Raw genomic sequence first — 18,847 nt, forward strand, 5'->3', positions numbered from 1 at the left:
GCAGGCACGGAGGCGTCCTTCGTTTCATTCAGTTATTTTTTTTAAAAAACGGACTAGTTGACGAAGTGCCAGAAACTTTATACCGAATGGCCTTATTGAGCCACTATTTTATTCAAGCAGTGCTCAGATCAGCAGTACCCCACAGGTCAGAAAATCACGGCGAACGGGGAATTTCCACAGCAGAAAAGGCAAGGGTAATCAAGCCTGAAGCGTCCCACGAGGGGAGCCGTGGAAGAGGCAGCAAACCTGAAGAGCTCTCTGTGTGTGCGCGTTAGCAGGGGAGCGAGCGAGACAGAAAGTTGTTCTAATTGCAGCCTGTCTCCTGCGAACGTGTTGCTCCCTTTGGACTCTCCGGTAACCAGTTCACCCAAAACTTTTCTGCCACGAGGCCCCGCATCTCCCGCGTGCCCCCTTCCTGCGCCGGCTAACAGGTCCCCGGTCACCGAAGCGTCACCTCTCAGCCCCTGGGAAACCTCCGCAGCCCCCTCGGACTGCAGCCTGGTCGCCGCCCGGCCTCCCAGTGCAGTAGTCGGGGCGACGGAGAGGGAGGCGGTGCGCAGGCCGGGGAAGACCCGGGAGGACCGACTCGCGGGCCGGGCTCGGGCATCAGCATGGGGAAGGGAGGCGCGGGCCGAGCGCGCCCCGCAGGTAAACAGGCCGGCGAGGCGCAGGGCGCTGTCGCCGCGGCCGCCCAGCGATTTCCAGGCACGCAACTCCGCCTCCAGGGCTCTCTCCCTCGCGCGCTCGCCCCGCCGCCCGCTCGCAGCCTCAGCAGCCGCTGCAGCATCACTTCACACAAAGGACTGTTCCCCGCCGAGCCGCTCCTCCACCTCCACGTCCTCCTCCGGTGACGGCAGCCCCGACAGCCGGGCTCGGGCGCGGCGGCGGCGCGGGGAGGACCTGTCACTCCCAGCAACCGCGGCGGCGGGGGCTTTTTTTTTTTTTTTTTTCTATTTTGCTTAAAAAAACATTTTTTTTTTTTGCTCTTCTACTGCTTGGCCTTTCTGTGGTTACACCCACCTCTTCTCTCCCTTCCTCCTCCTCCTCCCGTAAACAACTCTCCCACAGCTCCCGCCAATAAATAAATTAGGAGGAGGGTAAGGGGGAGGGGTGCGGGGGGAGGAGGGGAGAGGAAAAGGGAGGCAGCGCGAGAGAGCGAGGCAGAGTCCGAACCGACAGCCAGGAGCCCGCACGCACCTCGCACCATGAGATGGCGACGCGCCCCGCGCCGCTCCGGGAGGACCGGCCCCCGGGCCCCGCGCCCCGGCCCCGCCGCCCGCTCGCCGCCGCCGCCGCCGCTGCTGCTGCTGCTGCTGTGGACCGCGGCCCTGGCGCCGGGGGCGGCCGCCGGCGACGAGGCGGCTCCCGCGGGGGCCTCGGTGTGCTACGCGTCCCCGCCCAGCGTGGGCTCGGTGCAGGAGCTGGCTCAGCGCGCCGCGGTGGTGATCGAGGGAAAGGTGCACGCGCCGCGGCGGCAGCAGGGGGCACTCGACAGGAAGGCGGCGGCGGCGGCGGCGGCGGGCGAGGCAGGGGCGTGGGGAGGCGAGCGCCAGCCGTCAGCCGCGGGCCCGGGAGCGCTGCCCGCCGCCAACGGGACCGTGTTCCCCTGGCCCGCGGGCCCCGCGCCCAGCGCCGCCGAGCCCGGAGACGAGGCGCCCTATCTGGTGAAGGTGCACCAGGTGTGGGCGGTGAAAGCCGGGGGCTTGAAGAAGGACTCGCTGCTCACCGTGCGCCTGGGCGCCTGGGGCCACCCCGCGTTCCCCTCCTGCGGGCGGCTCAAGGAGGACAGCAGGTACATCTTCTTCATGGAGCCCGATGCCAACAGCAGCGGCCGCGCGCCGGCCGCCTTCCGAGCATCCTTCCCCCCTCTCGAGACGGGCCGGAACCTGAAGAAGGAAGTCAGCCGGGTGCTGTGCAAGCGGTGCGGTAAGTTCCTCGCCTCGCGGGGCGCGCTCGGGCGGGGCGGGGAGGGCGCACTCCCGGGGCGCGGCGGGCGCCGGGCTTCGACGGCTTCCGGGCGGACGCGGTCTGAGCGGTGGAGTTTCGGGCTTGGAAGCCTCTGGGCGATCCTCAGAGGAGGAGGGTTCGCGGATTGGATTCCACGGGCAGCGCCTTCTCCAGTGTCCCGGTTTCGAGGCATTGCCATTGGTGAAAGCCCAAGTTTGGTCCTCGGTTGGGGCCGCCTCAAACTTTTTAATTCCTTGGGGTTTCGTTCGCTAAGTAGAATGGAAATGGGCCGGCTGCTTTCTTGCGCGTGCCTTCTTGAACTCTTTCGTTAGGAGTTGCTGTTAAGGGCAGCCGTGAGGGGCTTTTTCCTCTGAAGGAGGAAAGGTGAGTCGGACAGGACTGTAAAGTCTTCTCATCACTTCGAGTCCGGAGTGTGGACTTGGTCAGGGGTTTGTGTCTGTGGAGAGTCCAACAAGAGCAGGACGGAGCACTGCGATTCCCCTTGCGATGTGGCAGAGTTTTTGGCGAAGTCATGTCCGAACAGACAGGTGCAGTCTGCACCTTGTGAAAATGTGTACGTGAGAAGTATAAAGTTGGGTGTTTTCTTTTTGGTGACATCGTGTCAATAATTTTTGTTTTCCCAGTCTTTTCGTTTGGAGTATGCTTTGGCACGTCAGTGCGTCAGAACAGATAAGCGTCATTATAGAGCTTCACATGTAGGCCCTTAAGGAGAATTTCGGAAGATAAGTTTAGCAATCGTGTTTCAAAGACCTTTCCCGATTTTACCATTGCAGAAGGTTCTTCCCAGGTCTCCTTAGTAATATCAGGTCTGAGAAATCAGCTGATAATCTGATTACATTTCTGAAGTAGCATTACGTTTATGCCATACATAAAGTAATTTCTAGGTTCTAAATATTTGTGTAATTTCCTGATGATCATGTAATCACTAAAACATAGACGGGTTTCTTCTCAAACCAAAAATTAACATGATTACACATCACGAATTCTAACATGCATAATAGATTTTCCCCTGGTCTTGATGTGTCCGTCTGATAGATGGCTGGGTTAATTGAATTTTTACAAAACTCAGCACCATGCCACGCTCAGTCTGCCCGTGATGCAGAGTGTGTCAGCTCTTTTCAGTTCGTATCAGGTGATGGCCAGGTATTTAAATTTCTGATTGACATTTCTGATGCTTGTAGCCTGCGGTTAATTAATGCCTAACGATTTGGTTTTGGTGTCAGGGAAGAGCATTGCTTATCCTCCACTGCCTTATTTTCCCAATGCACTTTGTGCGCCAGAGACCTGTTAAGATTGCACCACTCTGTGGCCGGAAGCTGTTCTCAAACAGTGGTGCTGAAGAAAGCTGAGTGACGTTGGGATTCCCCGGGTCTGGCTGATCGATGTCACTATAAAACATGGGAAACTCTCTGCTGGGAGCTGTCTGATTAGGAAACACAAAAGCTCCTCACCATTGTACTGCATCATATGTTATTCTGTTAGAGAATCTGAAACAAAACATTTTAAGCCACGCTGTCATCCCATTTTCACGTGTTTTATTGTATGCCGTTCAGGAAGGATTTTGCTTTTACCCCAAACCATGTGAGTTGTGGATCATCTACTGCACGTGGTGGAAGGGGATCGTAGTTGGCAGTGATGCCTAGGATGGGGGTTGGGGTGTTGCTAGATAAGCCATGGTGTTAGTTACGCCTTCTAACTAGAAAGAGATGTCAGTTTTCAGGGGTAAACTTCTTATAAGGGTCCAGAGGACGCTTGGATAATGGAAAATTCATGTTGTCTGGAGAAATACTATTTTCGTGCTTCTAAGCCGAAAAAGCTTCACTAAAGGTCGTTTTGCCCTTTTGTTTGCCAGTCAAAGGAAATACATAGTTGTAAGTTGTGGCGTGCTAAACAAAGCAGCGTTTTTTACTGAACTGGAAATCTCCTGCATGTGATGTAGTTGATGAAGAAATCATGAAGTTACTGCTTCAGGTTTGTGTAATTATTGTGTATGTGTGGTGATTTTAGGGTTATGTACTTTAAAGTACGATACCACGTGAAACTTTAATAGATTTAGCTAAAGACTAACTGAAATCGTGCTCAAAGTTTCTCTTGGATTTTTACGAACGAAGTAGTTATTGTGACATTGTAGGCTATAAGTAAATAGTGTAAGCTATTTTATATAATGGAAACTCAGTAAATCCATACTTGGAATATGGGGTGTAAAAGTGTGTATGTGTGTGAAAACTTGTGAATTCTTCCAGTTGTGTGGTCTGGTTTAACAATGCCATTCAGAGCCTACCAGGCAAAGGAACACAAATTGGAAAAAAACAAAATGTACAGAGAGAATGGGGACTGATTTGTCGTGGTCGAGCTGCTTCTGTGTGCTTCTGGGCAGGAGATTTCAGGGAGAGCGATGGAGCAGAGGGCCCTCATCTAACCCCACGAAGCTGCCCTGGGGGCGCAATGGTTGTGTTCCTGCCTGAGCCCTGGTGCTAGGCTGGAGAGGGGACATAGGCAAGTCATTTTGTGATATCACACCCAGGGGAACAGTTTCCAGCTCTCCTTTGCTCAGCTGCAGTGTTGTTTCCTACAAGTTGCTTACTAGTGTAGAGACTACACGTGCAACAGATTAGCCTTAGGGTTGAGCTAATGGAAGTCTTCCCTGAATTATTTTTTCTCTCCTCCCCGCCCCCTCTCCCCATCTAAGAGAAACTCCTGAGTAGAGTCTGTATAAAAAGAAGCTCTTCTCTGAACAATGGACTTTTGGAAACAAAAACTGTGTAGTGTATTTTAGATGACACCACAGGATCTCATAGCTTGTTTGCTTTATGTTTGAGGTTTGTGTGAATTGCACTTCCTTTACAGTTAAATTCTTCCCAGTCTTTGCTTTCTCTCTTGCTCACTACACAGGCTAAGACATTTGTAGGTTTTATATTTATTGGAACGCAAAATAATTTCAATTATTTTGTTCAATTAAATTGCCGTTATTCAAACAAATCATCGATGTACTACACTTCTAGTTTTCAAAGCGTTGCGGTTATACTAGGCTGTAACTGATTCCCAAAAAGGAGTAAAAATACTGATGTTGAATAACATCTATAATTGGGCCATGCGAGATTTGTACATCAGTTGTGTTCTTACAAGCCAATCTAAATATCCAGTATATTATATTAGAATGTATAATAATGCAAACATGTTTATCAAGTATTTATGATCAATGTCTTTCTTTTTCTCATGGCCTCAATAACTATTTAATAAAGTGTGCTGACCTTATGGTGTTATGAAAATGACAGAAATGCTGCAGGGATTTTCCAGCCAACTGTTGAAGAGAATTGTTCTTAATAAAAGCTATATTAAGGGCATAGCAATAGGAACAGATACAGCTTGACTGCTTGTCTTTCATAAATACATGTGTAAATGTGATTTCCCAAGTGCTTGTGATGGCTCTCTTTAAACTGTATAAATCTTACTGTCAATTCTACACTGTATATAGAACACTTCTTTCTGTTGAGTAGAGAAACCGTGTATGTACTTATATATGTTTATGTTAAAAAATGAAACCAAGATGGGTCATTTGGGAAAACAACTCTTTGGAATAAAAATATTTTAAAAGGTGAATCTAAATATCTGAATCAGAATATATTACAAGCACTAGGGGATCGTTCTCATCAGTTGTGGGAGACCTATAAATCCTCTGGATCTAGGGAAAGTTTTACCATATGTCTTAATATATTAGGTAAGACCAGGAAGCTTAAACAGCCCTGAGGGTCAAAACAATGGGCCGTGCTTCCGCTGGCCTGTATATTTATAGCAAATGAGAGCAAAACACGTGATTGGGCGGGTTATTGCCCTTGTCAAATGCAATCTATTCATTGTTCAGGAAATCTCCTTTGCTTCGATGCCCATTTTCTTCCTGTTATTTTTTTCTTAATTATAAATGTAACATCTTTTAAAACCTATTTTTAAATTTCAGTGACAAGTGATGAACTGGCCAGATGTCCAAAGATCTTGAAACTCTCATCTGCCCTCAGTACTTAGCAATACTTAGGTTTTTTGTTTGGTTGTTTTTGATATGCTCAAATGATGTGGAAAAATTATGTCTATAGATAGTTCTGATTGAATGGGTATCTTGATTAGCCTTATATAAATGAATGATAATGAAAACAAAGTATATAATGAGAAACAGTGGTAGGGATTCATGAATTATTAGTCATTGAAAGTATATAATGAAAGAAGTTTGTAAAGAAAACAAAAGGTAAAAAAAAATTAGGTCTCTTATGGACTCATGCTATTGGTGACCAAAAACAATAGTGTAACAACATGTTTTCGTCAAAGTTTTCATAAGAAAGTGAGAACGAATTTTTAATGTCCTTACTTTTAAATAACAGAAATGGCTGTTGTAGACAGTTTTCCATTCATGTATGAATGCTCTAAATTTGTGCATGCACATTTTACTCTGTGCTGTTATGTTATCATGAAATTTAAGTTAAAATGAGAGTAACATTATGAAAGAATGTATGACCTAGCCACTCTCCCAAATATCAGTCACTTTCTAATACTTGAACAGCTGATTAGTGATACAGCCTGTCACATTTTAAAATCTAAAGTTGAATTATTTGCAAATTTACAGAATTCAGACCTAAGTCTTATTGAGTTAAGTGCTAGTTGAGAGGCTGTATTTCATATTACTGTGTTTTCATATTGTTTAGGGCTGTGATGGGCTTGAGGTAAGCCTGTTTCTGAAGGCTTGTCTCCTGACTCTCCATCTGCAAATGATCCATACAGGTTGAAGAAGATTTAAAAAAAAAATTTTGGTGAAGTTGAAAGCTTAAAATGGGTTGACGAATCTCTGCTTGGCATAGATCCGATTGTTAGGAAATAGTCCCCCCCAACATAGACTTGCCACCCAGCCATCCTAGAAAGAGATGCCTAAGTGGTAATTGACGTTATTTTTTTAGTCTTCCAGAGAACCAGGATATTTTTCCCTTTGGAAAATAGTTTCCTGAGAAACTGTATCCTAACTTTGGTTCTCCCCATTAGGACCTAGCCAAATTTATATCCTGTTTGTTTTTTTTTTTTTATAATAACTAAAAAAACAAAAACAAAAAGAAACTTAGTTTACTCACAGCTTGGATGGTACAGGGGAGACAGAGCTATCAGTTCCTAACTCAGGCTTCAGCTGTGTCTTCCCTTCATCTCTGTTTCCTTTGTGAGGACACTGCAGGGTAAAGCTTTAGGTAAATGATGGGGCCCATGAGTGGATCTGAGTCTTCAAGAGAGCAAAGTATGTACTGATGCCTGCTCATGGCCACACTGACAAGTCTTCTCTTGACACCTTGGAATTCGACTGTCTGGGTCTAAGTGTGTCAGAATATGGAGGTCCTAGATCACAGGATGTGAATGTTGGGAGTTCCCTGGTGGCCTAGTGGTTAGGATTCTAGGCTTTCACTGCCATGGCCTGGGTTCAATCCCTGGTCACGGAACTGAGATGCTGCAAGCTGCACGGTGCAAAAAAAAAGATGTGAATTTACAATAGGTGTCTTTCAGTTCCTGATAGGCTCTTTGTCCCTCCCATGAAGACATAGATGGTAACCTGCATTGCATCTCTATTTCAGGGGCTTCCCTGCTACAAAGCCCAGGGCTCTGGCTTTGGAGATCTGCCCCAGTCAGTGTGCTGGGAACTAGAAGAGCACAGCTCCGAGTGCTGCCTGCTTCTGGAGCTGGGGGCCAGGTTTAGGAGGTCAGGCCCAGAACCTAGAGGAGGGAATTACTTCTTTCGCTCTACTGTGCCAGCAAGTGTGAGCTGAACAGAGCCCAGCACAAGGGGACATGCCTGATGTGGGCCCTAGGGTCTTGGTAGTGGGCAAACCCGTGAGCCCGGGGCATGGAGGGGTCATGATCAGAGAGGTGAAGCCCTCTCTGCTTTGCTGCATTTGGAAAGTCACAGCAGTAATACTGTCATCCCAAATGTTTGTCTCTAGTCTGGGAATTGCTGTTGAGGCAAAGGAAGCTAAAAAATTGAGGGACTTACTAAGACCACCGGGTTATAACTATCACTCATTGAATTTGTATCTTTTTTTTCCTCTTTGATAGACACATATTGCCTGGCCTGTGTGGGTTAAATACGTGTTAAATAATCAAATGAATAAATGAATGAAGCATCGCGGATGCTTGTTGGAGGGTGTTGTTGGATGGTGGCAATCACTGTTCTAGGCTGAATTTTGGAGAAAACAAGCAAAACCTCTGATTCTTTCTCTTCAGGTCTCTAATTTGGTGAGCTAGCCTCTTTGTAGGAAGTAGCATTTAGAACAGGACACCATTTCCTCCTCTGGATCAACCTTTGGGCTTCCGAGAAAGGTTATTTAATTTCCTAAAATTTGTTTTTTCATAACTTATTCCTGGATTTTAATATTCTGTATTCTGTGTACTCTATAGCCCCAGCTGGGGAACAGAATTCCCTGTGTTGTAAACACTTCCAAGCACAGAAGGGGTTTTCGATCGTCAGTGAATCCCTGCCACTGTTTTGAGCAGACCCATTACCAAATCATCCCAACCAATTTTGTTTTGGGTACTAGATCTCAGCTCACAGAAATTCTGTGTTCTCCCTGATCTCCCCCACAGGTGTTTCACCACGTCAGCCCTGTAAGTTCAGTTCTTGTAACTGAAGATGGAAAAGACTGCTTGTATCCCTCAGAAGTAATAAGAAAAGAGTTTGGGTGACTTACTTTTCACTTTTTCTTTCCTTTGTCGTGAACATCCTGTCAGCTCTTGGTTAGAATGTTAGGTGGGACGGCGCCTGTCCATTTGGGCTCTGGTGAACAATGAGATCCTTTTCCTCCATTCTCTTGGCCGGCCCTGGAGACACCACGGGCGATGTGTCATCCGTGAAGCAGCAGATGCAGTGGCGGCATTTTCTTCTACCGCAGGGAGCATCCTGGCTGCAACTCGGTGCAGACCTGGAGCGGAGGTTCTGTCTACCGAGGAGGAGAAGGGCAGCTGTCGTGGTTTCAGGTAAAATTTGTCATTAGACTTTGTCCTCGGGCGGTGATTCTGACAGTGAAGGCTCTTTGGTGGCTGCCTGCATGGAGATGTTCTGCTCAGAGTTCGTTGTCATGCCATCAGCACACAAGGACCACAGCTTTGAAATTTCCCCGGCTCTCTATTTCTTTGCACGTCTGGACACCTCTGAGATACTCTTTCCTCCAAGGTCCTCATTCCCATACACTGAGATGGCTCACATCTTTTCCTCAGAAACCGTGGCAACTTTTCTTTCATTGCAGTGGGAATTTTATTAAAAAGTCAAGCATTTTTGGACCACAGTCTTATCCTGGTGAGTGTGTTTTTCCCCCAAGTTGTAATAACATAAAATTCACCATTTAAATTGTTTCTAAGTTGCAGTTCAGTGGCATTAAGCATTCACATTCACAGGCCACCATCACCACCATCGATCTCCAGAAGTTTTTCATCTTCCCAAACTGAAACTCCAAACCAGTTAATAATTCCCTATTCCCTCTTCTCCAGCCCCTGGCAACTACCAGTCTAATTTGTCTCCATAATTTGACTATATTTTACCTCATTTTAGTGGAACCACACAGTATTTGCCTTTTTGTTACTGGCTTATTTCCCTTGGCATAATGTCTTTAAGACTCATCTATGTTGTAGCATGTGTCAGAATTTCATTCCGTTTGAAGGCTGAATTGCATGTATGTACCACATTGTTTATCTGTCAGTGGACACTTGGGTTGTTTCTACCTTTTGGCTATTGTCAGTAATGCTTCTGTGAACGTGGGTGTCCAAATATCTGTTCGAGACCCTGCTTTCAGTTCTTCTGGATACATATCCAGAAGTGGAATTGCTGGATCATATGGTAATTTTATGTTTAATTTTTGGAAGAACTGCCATGGTGTTTTCCACAGTAGCTGTACCATTTTACATTCCCACCAGCAATGCACAAGGGTTCCAATTTCTTCACATTCCCGCCAATGTGTATTATTTTCTATTGGTTTGATGATAGGCATCCTGCTGGGTGTGAAGTGGTGGTGAGCAGTTTTTGTATTGTTGTTGTTTTCTATTCAAAGTTAGTGCTTCTAATTACACTGTCATTAATAAACAAAAGTTCTCAGAAACAGAGGTGTTCATCTATTCAACTCTTAATTTACCCAGCATTTAGGCTCCTGAATCTGAAGCCACCAGATAACAAAATTACAATAGATAATAGCTTAATAAAAACCAATAAAAGGTTTAAAGATTAAACTTAGCCTTTAGTCACCATAAGAATGTTGTACTCCTATTCATATTGCTATCAACATGGTCCAGAGAGACACCTTATCATACTTGGATTAGTATCAGCATCTTTTAATTGATTTTATTTATTCATTAAGTTTCCTTTTTTATAATTTCCCTGCCTCTATTCTGTCCATTGCTCCAAACTGACTTTCGTTAGACCCTGCACGGGAGGAGGAATCATTCTAAAATACTACTTTTATTAGACCTCTTTTTCTGCTCAAACTTGCAATGGATGCATCATAGTTACCTCTAGACCCCGACATTCAGGGTCCTCCTTAATACAAACCAAGCCTAATCTTTGTCACTTGTACTATGTGAACGACTTTATCCAGTCTGCTTCATGAACAGGCCATGTACTTTCCTCGTCCTCTCGTTTTTACATATGCCACTTCCTCTGCCTGGGTCTGCTTCTTCCCTCATTTCTGTCCATGGAAATTCTATGTCTCCTTCAAGGGACAGCTGTATCCTACTGCTTCCATGACAGTCCTAATAACGATCCTGCCAGAAATACTCACTCTAGCCTTTGAATACAGAGCACCCTATAAAGTATGTTTTACTCCATACTTTATACGTGGTGCATTTCAAATTTCCCGTATGTTGTCTTTGTTTTTTAAAAACTGATGTGTTTAACAGTTTTTCTAGCTGTAAATGTCTTGCCTCCCCCGGGAGACCACAGTATCCTTGCAGCCAGACACTTGGGGTGTCCTCAGCTTATTCACAAGTGAAAAGTGCCCCAGCCTTAGAGTCAGGAGAACTCCTTTCCACTTCTAGCTTTGTAGTTTAGTACCTGGGTGGTTTGGGGTGAGTAACTTTACCTCTTTGGGCCCCAATTCCCTAATATGCAGCATGAGAAGGTGGAAGTAAAGAGCTTTCCATGGTCCATTCAAACTGCATCTGGTTGTCATCTCAGAAATGACCCGACGTGCAGACCCCTTCTGCTGCTGCCCGTGGAGCTTGTCTCTTCCTCTCTTCTCATTTTAGTCTTGTTCTGTGGAGAGCGGTCATGGAAAAACAATTGTGAAACTTTTGGACACTCCGAAAGAGGAGTGACAGCTTAAGGAGAGTGAAAAAGTATCTCCCCTTTCCTCCAAAGCTTTTCACCTCCCTTGCCTTTTGGGTCATTTTATTACACTGTCAAAAATAGTTATTTGTGTTCACGAGCATTGTCTTTTCAAGAAGCAGATACTGTCTTTGAAGCTATAAAGTATGATTAATATATTAATTTACAACTGTAAACTTTTAAAGCAAGAAGTTCAGTCATTTGTTTTACAAAATGACAAAGAAGCTTCAAAGTGCTTTACTATGAATTTTTATTTATTTAACAGTGTAAATCTGACACTCTTTTAGGTTTTAATAATTAGTGCTATTGTGGAAATGGATGAGACCAGCACAGAGAGTAGGGAAATCTTGGTTTCCAGCCAGATGGCACCAGTTCTGTGGATGGTGGGAGAGTTCCCACCTTCAAGCAGAATTGGGTTAAAAGACCTTCTTTCTCAGCTTATGATATTTATGGTTGGGGCAAGAAGATGATATATTTTAGTCCTTTTGTGAGTAGAAGGGGCAATACAGAAACAAGTTGTCAAATGAGAAATAATTTGATCTTTGTAAATCACTGCATGCAGAGACGTTGGCAGTGCCACACGGGCCGGGCACGACTCAACTGTGTTGTGTCTTGTTTTGCTCCTTCCTTTGCCTCTGGTGAGTTCAGCTATTCCAGCAGATCTAATGGTGCTTATAAACCATGGCTCCTAGGTCCATACTCTAGCCCAGACCCTATTTTCTGGCTCCAGATCAGTATATTCAAGCACTTACCAGATAACCCACCCAAATGTCCTACAGACACTTCATGGTAAACACATTAAACAGGATCTCATCACGTCCCCTGCAGTCCATCTGGACACCTGGATACTAATGATGAAACTGCTATCACTACTCCTATTACAGTCACTGCTGTTACTACCAGTGGCTTCCTGGAGTGACAGCTTATTCTATGCCACATAGAGTAGTAAGTGCTCATAAGAGCTTAGTTAACCCCTCACCATATGGTAGCATCAGTGTCTTCCTAGTTAGCCCAACCGGAAACCTCTCCTTCTGCCCCATAGCCATTTGGTGACCAGATCTTATCGATTCTACCTCCTTAACACATCTCAGACCCCTCCCTTCTACCCCAACTCCACTGTTTCTGTAGCAGTTCTCAGCCTTACTGTAATAGCCTCTTATCTTTGCTCAGGGATTCTCCTCATCTTAAATTCATTCTCTGAACTATTGCTAATGATCTTTCTGAAGCAGAAAAGATGGTACTATACCCTTGCTTAAACCTCTTCAGCTGCCATCAGGATAAAATCTGAACTCCTTAGAATGGCTTAGAAGGCATTCACCTTTTATCCAAGTGTTCTTATCCAATTTCTTCTCCTACCTGGAACCCCGTGCTACACTGATGGCATGGCTCCCCACGTGCCAAGTGGCTGGAGGGATCTTTACATTTACACCTACTGTTCATTCTTCCCCATAATGGTCTGCTTCTCTATCTACTTTCTGTACCTTTGCTACCCGTTGTTCCAGACTATGTCCTTCAGTGGGAGGATGGTTACATAAAACTTTATGGCTATATAATGGATTGTGTTGTCTTTAAGAATCTTGTTGTAGAAGACAGTATAATGACTTACAGATACATTCATAGTATATTGTCAAGTGAAAAAATATTATAATGCAGATTGTGTATAATTGTTTTTACTATTATCTATCTATTTATATCCATCTGTCAATCTAAAGAGAAATAAAAACCTGGAAAGCTATATAACAAAATGTTATCAGTGAGGCATTAGAATTATTGATGTTAGGAATTTCATGTGTACTTCTAAAATTTCTATAGTGATTGTATATTCCTTTTAATAAGGAAAAGGAATACATGCTGTTTTTAATAGAAATACTGACAAAGACTGAATCTTACTTAAGGGAATTTGTCCCTTATGAACATTGCCTTTCTCATTGTAGATGTACTAGTTAGGGTAGGCTAACTGCTGTAACAAGTGGTACCCCAAATATATTACAGTGCAAATTCAATAGTTTATTTCTGCCAGTGAGTAGACAGACACAAGATATTCTAGTCTTTCCTTTCCTCTGAAAGAGACTGGTGCTGACACCTGAGGCATAGCTGAACCTCACTTCCGACCAAATTGGTTGAAATAGGCAGGGTTCCAATTTGCAATGGTCATTTTATTCTTAATGGCTCAGCTGTCCTTTGGAAAGGAGACAGATTTGCCTTTTGCTGCCTCATTGCAGTGGGTGAGCCGAATAGCTACATGCAGAGCAGACGTAACAGCCATCCATGTTTACGGTAGATAAATACCATATGAACTACGTGCTCTTTCTTGTGTTCAACTTCTCATTTTGCAGGTTGGTTTTGCATTAAATCTTTTCTTTTAACATTTTATTTTATATTGGAGTATAGTTGATTAACAGTGTTGTGTTTTGGGTGGCCAGCAAAGTGATTCAGTTATACATATACATGTATCTCTTCTTTTTCAAATTCTTTTCCCATTCAGGTTGTTACGTAATACTGAGCAGAGTTCCCTGCGCTATACAGTAGGTCTTTGTTGGTTATCCATTTTATTTTATTGTTTTCCTTTATAGCAGCGTGTACATGTCAGTCCCCAACTCCCTAACTATCCCTCCCCCCCAACCCTTCCCCCCTGGTAACCATAAGTTCTCTAAGTCTGTGAGTCTGTTTCTGTTTTGTAAATAAGTTCATTTGTATCATTTTTTTTTTTAAGATTCTGCATATAAGGGATATCATACAATATTTCTTTCTCTGTCTGACTTCACTAAATCTTTAAGGTTTTGTGCTAACACTTTAAGGTGTGATGCCCACTATGTCTGATTTCATCTGCTACCACTGGAAATGCAGAGCGTCAGGCCATAGTCACTGCCTTTCACTGGCATGCTGAGGATGCCTTTTAAAGCTCTGTGTTTAACAAATCATTTTGATATAGGGGCTGTGGAGAAATACTCTCAGGCTTTATCACTGCCGACTTAATTGGGTTTCATGATCACATTACTTAGTAGGATAAATTAAAAATGGCTGGTCAAACTGCCTGTAAAAAGCAAAATTGTTAGGTTCAACCTGCCCAGTGTATTAACTGTATTGATGAGTAATCGTTCCACCATTTTAAATCACTTTTATTAACTTTTTTCATAGCTGTATTTCCAGGAACTTGCTAAATAACTGTCATTATGTACTCAGTAATATTTCTTTTTAAAATACTATCGAAAAGTCCATGAAAATGATTAAGTTGCCAATATTATCCACCTACTTCCTGTTAGTAAGAATTGTTGGCGATTTTATGATGCGCTGGTTGTATGCCAGTGCTTCCTTTGTGCAGCCCAGGAGGAAAAGGAACCAACTCGTAACAGGTGAATGGAGACAATAAATGCGTGGTTGTGAAGCTGTGGAAAATAGTCTTTTGTGCGTCTACATCATGCATGTTATTGTTGTGCTCTCTTAAAATTTTTTATTAAATATTGAGAATATAAAGAGGATACTTTATTTATTTTTGGCTGTGTTGGGTCTTCGTTTCTGTGCGAGGGCTTTCTCTAGTTGCGGCGAGCGGGGGCCACTCTTCATCGCGGTGTGCGGGCCTCTCACTATCGCGGCCTCTCTCGTTGCGGAGCACAGGCTCCAGACGCGCAGGCTCAGTAGTTGTGGCTCACGGGCCTAGTTGCTCCGCGGCATGTGGGATCCTCCCAGACCAGGGCTCGAACCCGTGTCCCCTGCATTGGCAGGCAGATTCTGAACCACTGCGCCACCAGGGAAGCCCCAGAGGATACTTAAGAATTATGTGTAGGGACGTCCCTGGTGGTCCAGTGGTGAAGACTCCGTGCTTCCACATCAGGGGGTGTGGGTTTGGTCCCTGGTCGGGGAACGAAGATCCCACATGCCACATGGCGGGACCAAAAAACAAAACTAAAAAAAATTATGTGTAAAGGATAGAGAGTAATCATATATGTGTGGTACTCTTCTTCAACCTCATCCTCATCATGGGCCATTTGGCTCTGCGAGGTCCTGGGTTCCAGAACAGCGTAAGGCAGTGTCCTACCTGCAGGTCAGTCAAGGACGTATCTGTTCATTCATTAAAATGGATTAGAAATTTGTCGTTAATTTACCACTTCTTCAATGAATTTGTGTAGCCCCCCAAATCCTATTCCTTTCCTCTTAGATTTAGGCACTCCTGACCTGTGAGAGAGATTGGAGGGGCCGTTCTGAGGATGTTGCTTAAATAAATTACGAGAATCATGAGATCGCTTAACAGTGTAGGTAAGTGATAGAAAAAGAGAAGCAGTGGGTGCACTTGACTGATTTACTGCTTCAACAAATATTTACTGGGCATCCATTATTTGCTAGTCTTTCTACTGCTTTCTGGAATCCTGGTGATGAAGAAATTAGGCATGGCTCTTTCCGAGCTAATAGGGTAGAATGAACAGTTACATAAAGGATTGTGATATATATTATATATATTATTGTAGATATATATATATATAATTGTGCTAAGTTTTTATAGGGGAAAAAGTACAAGGTATCATGAGAACATAGAACAGAAGACTGTAACTTAATTTGAAAGATATCAGAAAGTTTCCTTGAGAAAGAGACATTTCTGATGGGAGTGGGAAGAGGAAGAGGAGAAAGGAAGAGAGAAGGACATTTCCATTCCTGATGCAGGGAAGAGGAACAGCAGAGAGGGCTGTCAGTGCAAAGGAGGCAAGACTGAGGTCTGAGAGGTTAGGAGAAAAATCAGATTATTTTGGAATTTTTAGGGTTCTGGACTTTGTCATAAAAGCCTGGGAAACCACTGTAGGCTTTTTAAGTACATCAGTTATAAAATTTCCATTTTGAAAATATCACAGCTGGCTGTTGTGCAGAGAACGGACAGAAAGGGATGTTGGGTGCCTGCAGGGAACTCGGGGCTCCGAGTGGGATAAGGATGTGGGCTCGCTCTAGAGAGGGAGCAGGAGGGATGAAGAGAAGCAAGAGGATTCGAGATGGTTTTGGAGGCATCTCTTCAGCTTGGTTATGACGGGGGATTGCTTGTAAAGGGGGCTGTGGAGGCTGACTCCTGGGTTTCTGGTACGAGCCCTTGTGTGCGCGTTAGGAAGGGGATGGGGAATGCTGCAGAAGGAGGGTGAAGCTTCCTGTGTGTTTGATCCGTGCAAATGGAAATGCCAAGTCAGCACTTGGATGGCTGGAACTCAGAAAAAGAAGTCTGAGTTGGATTTAGGAACATGGGAGTTTTGGACAAGGACGTGGTTATTTCTGTCCCCAGGGAGTAGATACAGTTGCTTGAGGGAAAGTGGGTAAAGGGTGAGGAAAGGTGAGTAGAAGATGACGCGTGAAGGACAGCAACCTTTAATGGTGAGGCAGAGGAGGGGACAGATGTGACAGGGAAGGAGCAACCAGAGAAGGAAAAGGAAGACTTAGCAAGGAATCAGGATGGAAGAAACAGTCAGCTGTGTCCCTAGAAAAATCATTTTGGAAGGTGGGGAAAGGAGAGCCTGCCCAAAGCAGCACTTCCTGAGTGCTGACTGCTGCCAAACGCTTTGCATTTTATTATTTTTCATTTTTTTAAATTTATTGGAGTATAGTTGATTTACAATGTTGTTAGTTTCATGTGTACAGCAAAGTGAATCAGTTATACATATACATATATCCACTCTTTTTTAGATTCTTTTCCCATCTAGGTCATCACAGAGTATTGAGTAGAGTTCCTTGTGCTATACAGTAGGTCCTTATTAATTATCTATTTTATATATAGTAGTGCGTATTTGTCAATCCCAATCTCCCAATTTATCTCCCCTGCCCCCGCTTTCCCCCATGGTAACCATAAGTTTGTTTCCTATATCTGTGACTATTTTTGTTTTGTAAATAAGTTCATTTGTACCATTTTTTGCATTTTAAAGTGCACATAGTTTGTTAACAGCATGGAGGCTTTGTTAAAGAGTTCTGGCCAAGTGCCAGGGGTGGACTCCAGACAGGGGTGGGTTGAAGTACTCATGGCCAGCTTCTGGATTATCAAGACTGGCTTTTAGCAATATTTTTATTTATTTGAACCTAGGTAGCAGGAAGCCATTTAAAAAACGCAACCAGGACTTCCCTGGTGGTGCAGTGGTTAAGAATCTGCCTGCCAATGCAGGGGACACGGGTTCGAGCCCTGGTCCGGGAAGATCCCACATGCCGCGGAGCAACTAAGCCTGTGCACCGCAACTACTGAGCCTGCGCTCTAGAGCCCGTGAGCCACAACTACTGAGTCTGTGTGCTACAACTCCTGAAGCCCGCACGCCTAGAGCCCGTGCTCCGCAACAAGCGAAGCCACTGCAATGAGAAGCCCGCGTAACACAAGTAAGAGTAACCCCTGCTCGCCTCAACTAGAGAAAGCCCACGTGCAGCAACAAAGACCCGACACACCCAAAAATAAATAAATGAATAAATATATAAAAATGCGACCTTTTTTTTGACATGGGGTTGGGAAGAGCGATTCTACTTGAAGGATCTAATGGGTAGTTTGTATAAAGATATGATTTTTTAAAAAATCATCAAAGTGTTACATATAGTGTAACTAAAGTGTTGCTGAAGGTCACCCTTTTATTAGTGTTTTTCCCCTTGGCTAAGAGTTCTTATCTACGTACCACATAAGCCACTTCAGTGACAGATAATGGTTCAAATATTTCTTGACATGCTGACTTGAGAACTAACTACTGTCTCTCTAGTAGGTACCTGGGTCCTATGGGAATTTAATGCTTCGTCACGTAAGGGCTTGAGAAGTGACATCTATCAATCTAATTTAAAAAAATATTTGAGTCTAAAAGTCCTCGGACCATGCATTAGAGCTACCTTTATCTGAAGCTCTGGGCATTTTAACGAGCGCCAGTCAAGAAATGCAAAGTTATTATTCTGACAGTAACTGAATGCGTTTCTCCTGCCCGTCTATATACAGTCTTTTTATTGTCTAGTCAGCTGCTGAATTGATGCATTCATACCTGTATTTGCATGAGGACTTGGAGCTACCATAGGAAGAATGGTTTTGAATTTCCTGTTTTCATTTGTTTACTTTCTGTGCAATAATAGTGTTTTCGTGCAAGGATTTTTTTTTACATTGGGTTTGCCTAATTTTAATACAGTGTACGTAAGCTAAGAATCAGATTTATGAAAACTGTACATTCATAAATCAAAAGAAATGGAGGAAGGGATGAAAAGGAAATCTCCAAAAAAATAGGAAGAACAGTTCTGAAACCTTTGACCTCAGCAGCAGGCCCCTTGGTCTAATTCACCCCATAGAACCACAGGTGGGTTTTTGGACCACATGTTCTGATCTTGGACAAACAGGTGGTTTGCAAGCAGGGTTTGTACATTAGAGTATACAGATCCCTGGGCTTAACTCCTGGAGCCAATAATTCATTTGGTCCAGGGTTTTGTCCTGAGACTCTGCGTTTTGGGAACTCTCCTCAGGTGATCTGGGAGTCCTTGGACTCTGGGTCCCTAATGTGTTTTCAATGCGTAAAGTTGAGGATTTTCTGGAAAATCAGAAGCTGGGTAAGAAAAGAGAGAATTAGAATTTACTGA

The 18,847-nt window shown here is 44.2% G+C and overlaps 1 protein-coding gene across 1 annotated transcript in view; it reads left to right on the top strand.

Moving 5' to 3' along the window:
- The first annotated feature begins 1,205 nt into the window (after positions 1-1,205).
- NRG1 (neuregulin 1) overlaps positions 1,206-18,847 on the top strand; it is a 1,020,731-nt gene continuing 1,003,089 nt past the window's right edge. Inside the window, exon 1 of the mRNA XM_061177421.1 lies at positions 1,206-1,926. Within this exon, the coding sequence (XP_061033404.1) occupies positions 1,206-1,926 (721 nt within the window). The remainder of the gene's footprint in view (positions 1,927-18,847) is intronic.

Source organism: Eubalaena glacialis, chromosome 20 (assembly GCF_028564815.1).
Source record: "Eubalaena glacialis isolate mEubGla1 chromosome 20, mEubGla1.1.hap2.+ XY, whole genome shotgun sequence".
Classification (NCBI taxonomy): domain Eukaryota; kingdom Metazoa; phylum Chordata; class Mammalia; order Artiodactyla; family Balaenidae; genus Eubalaena; species Eubalaena glacialis.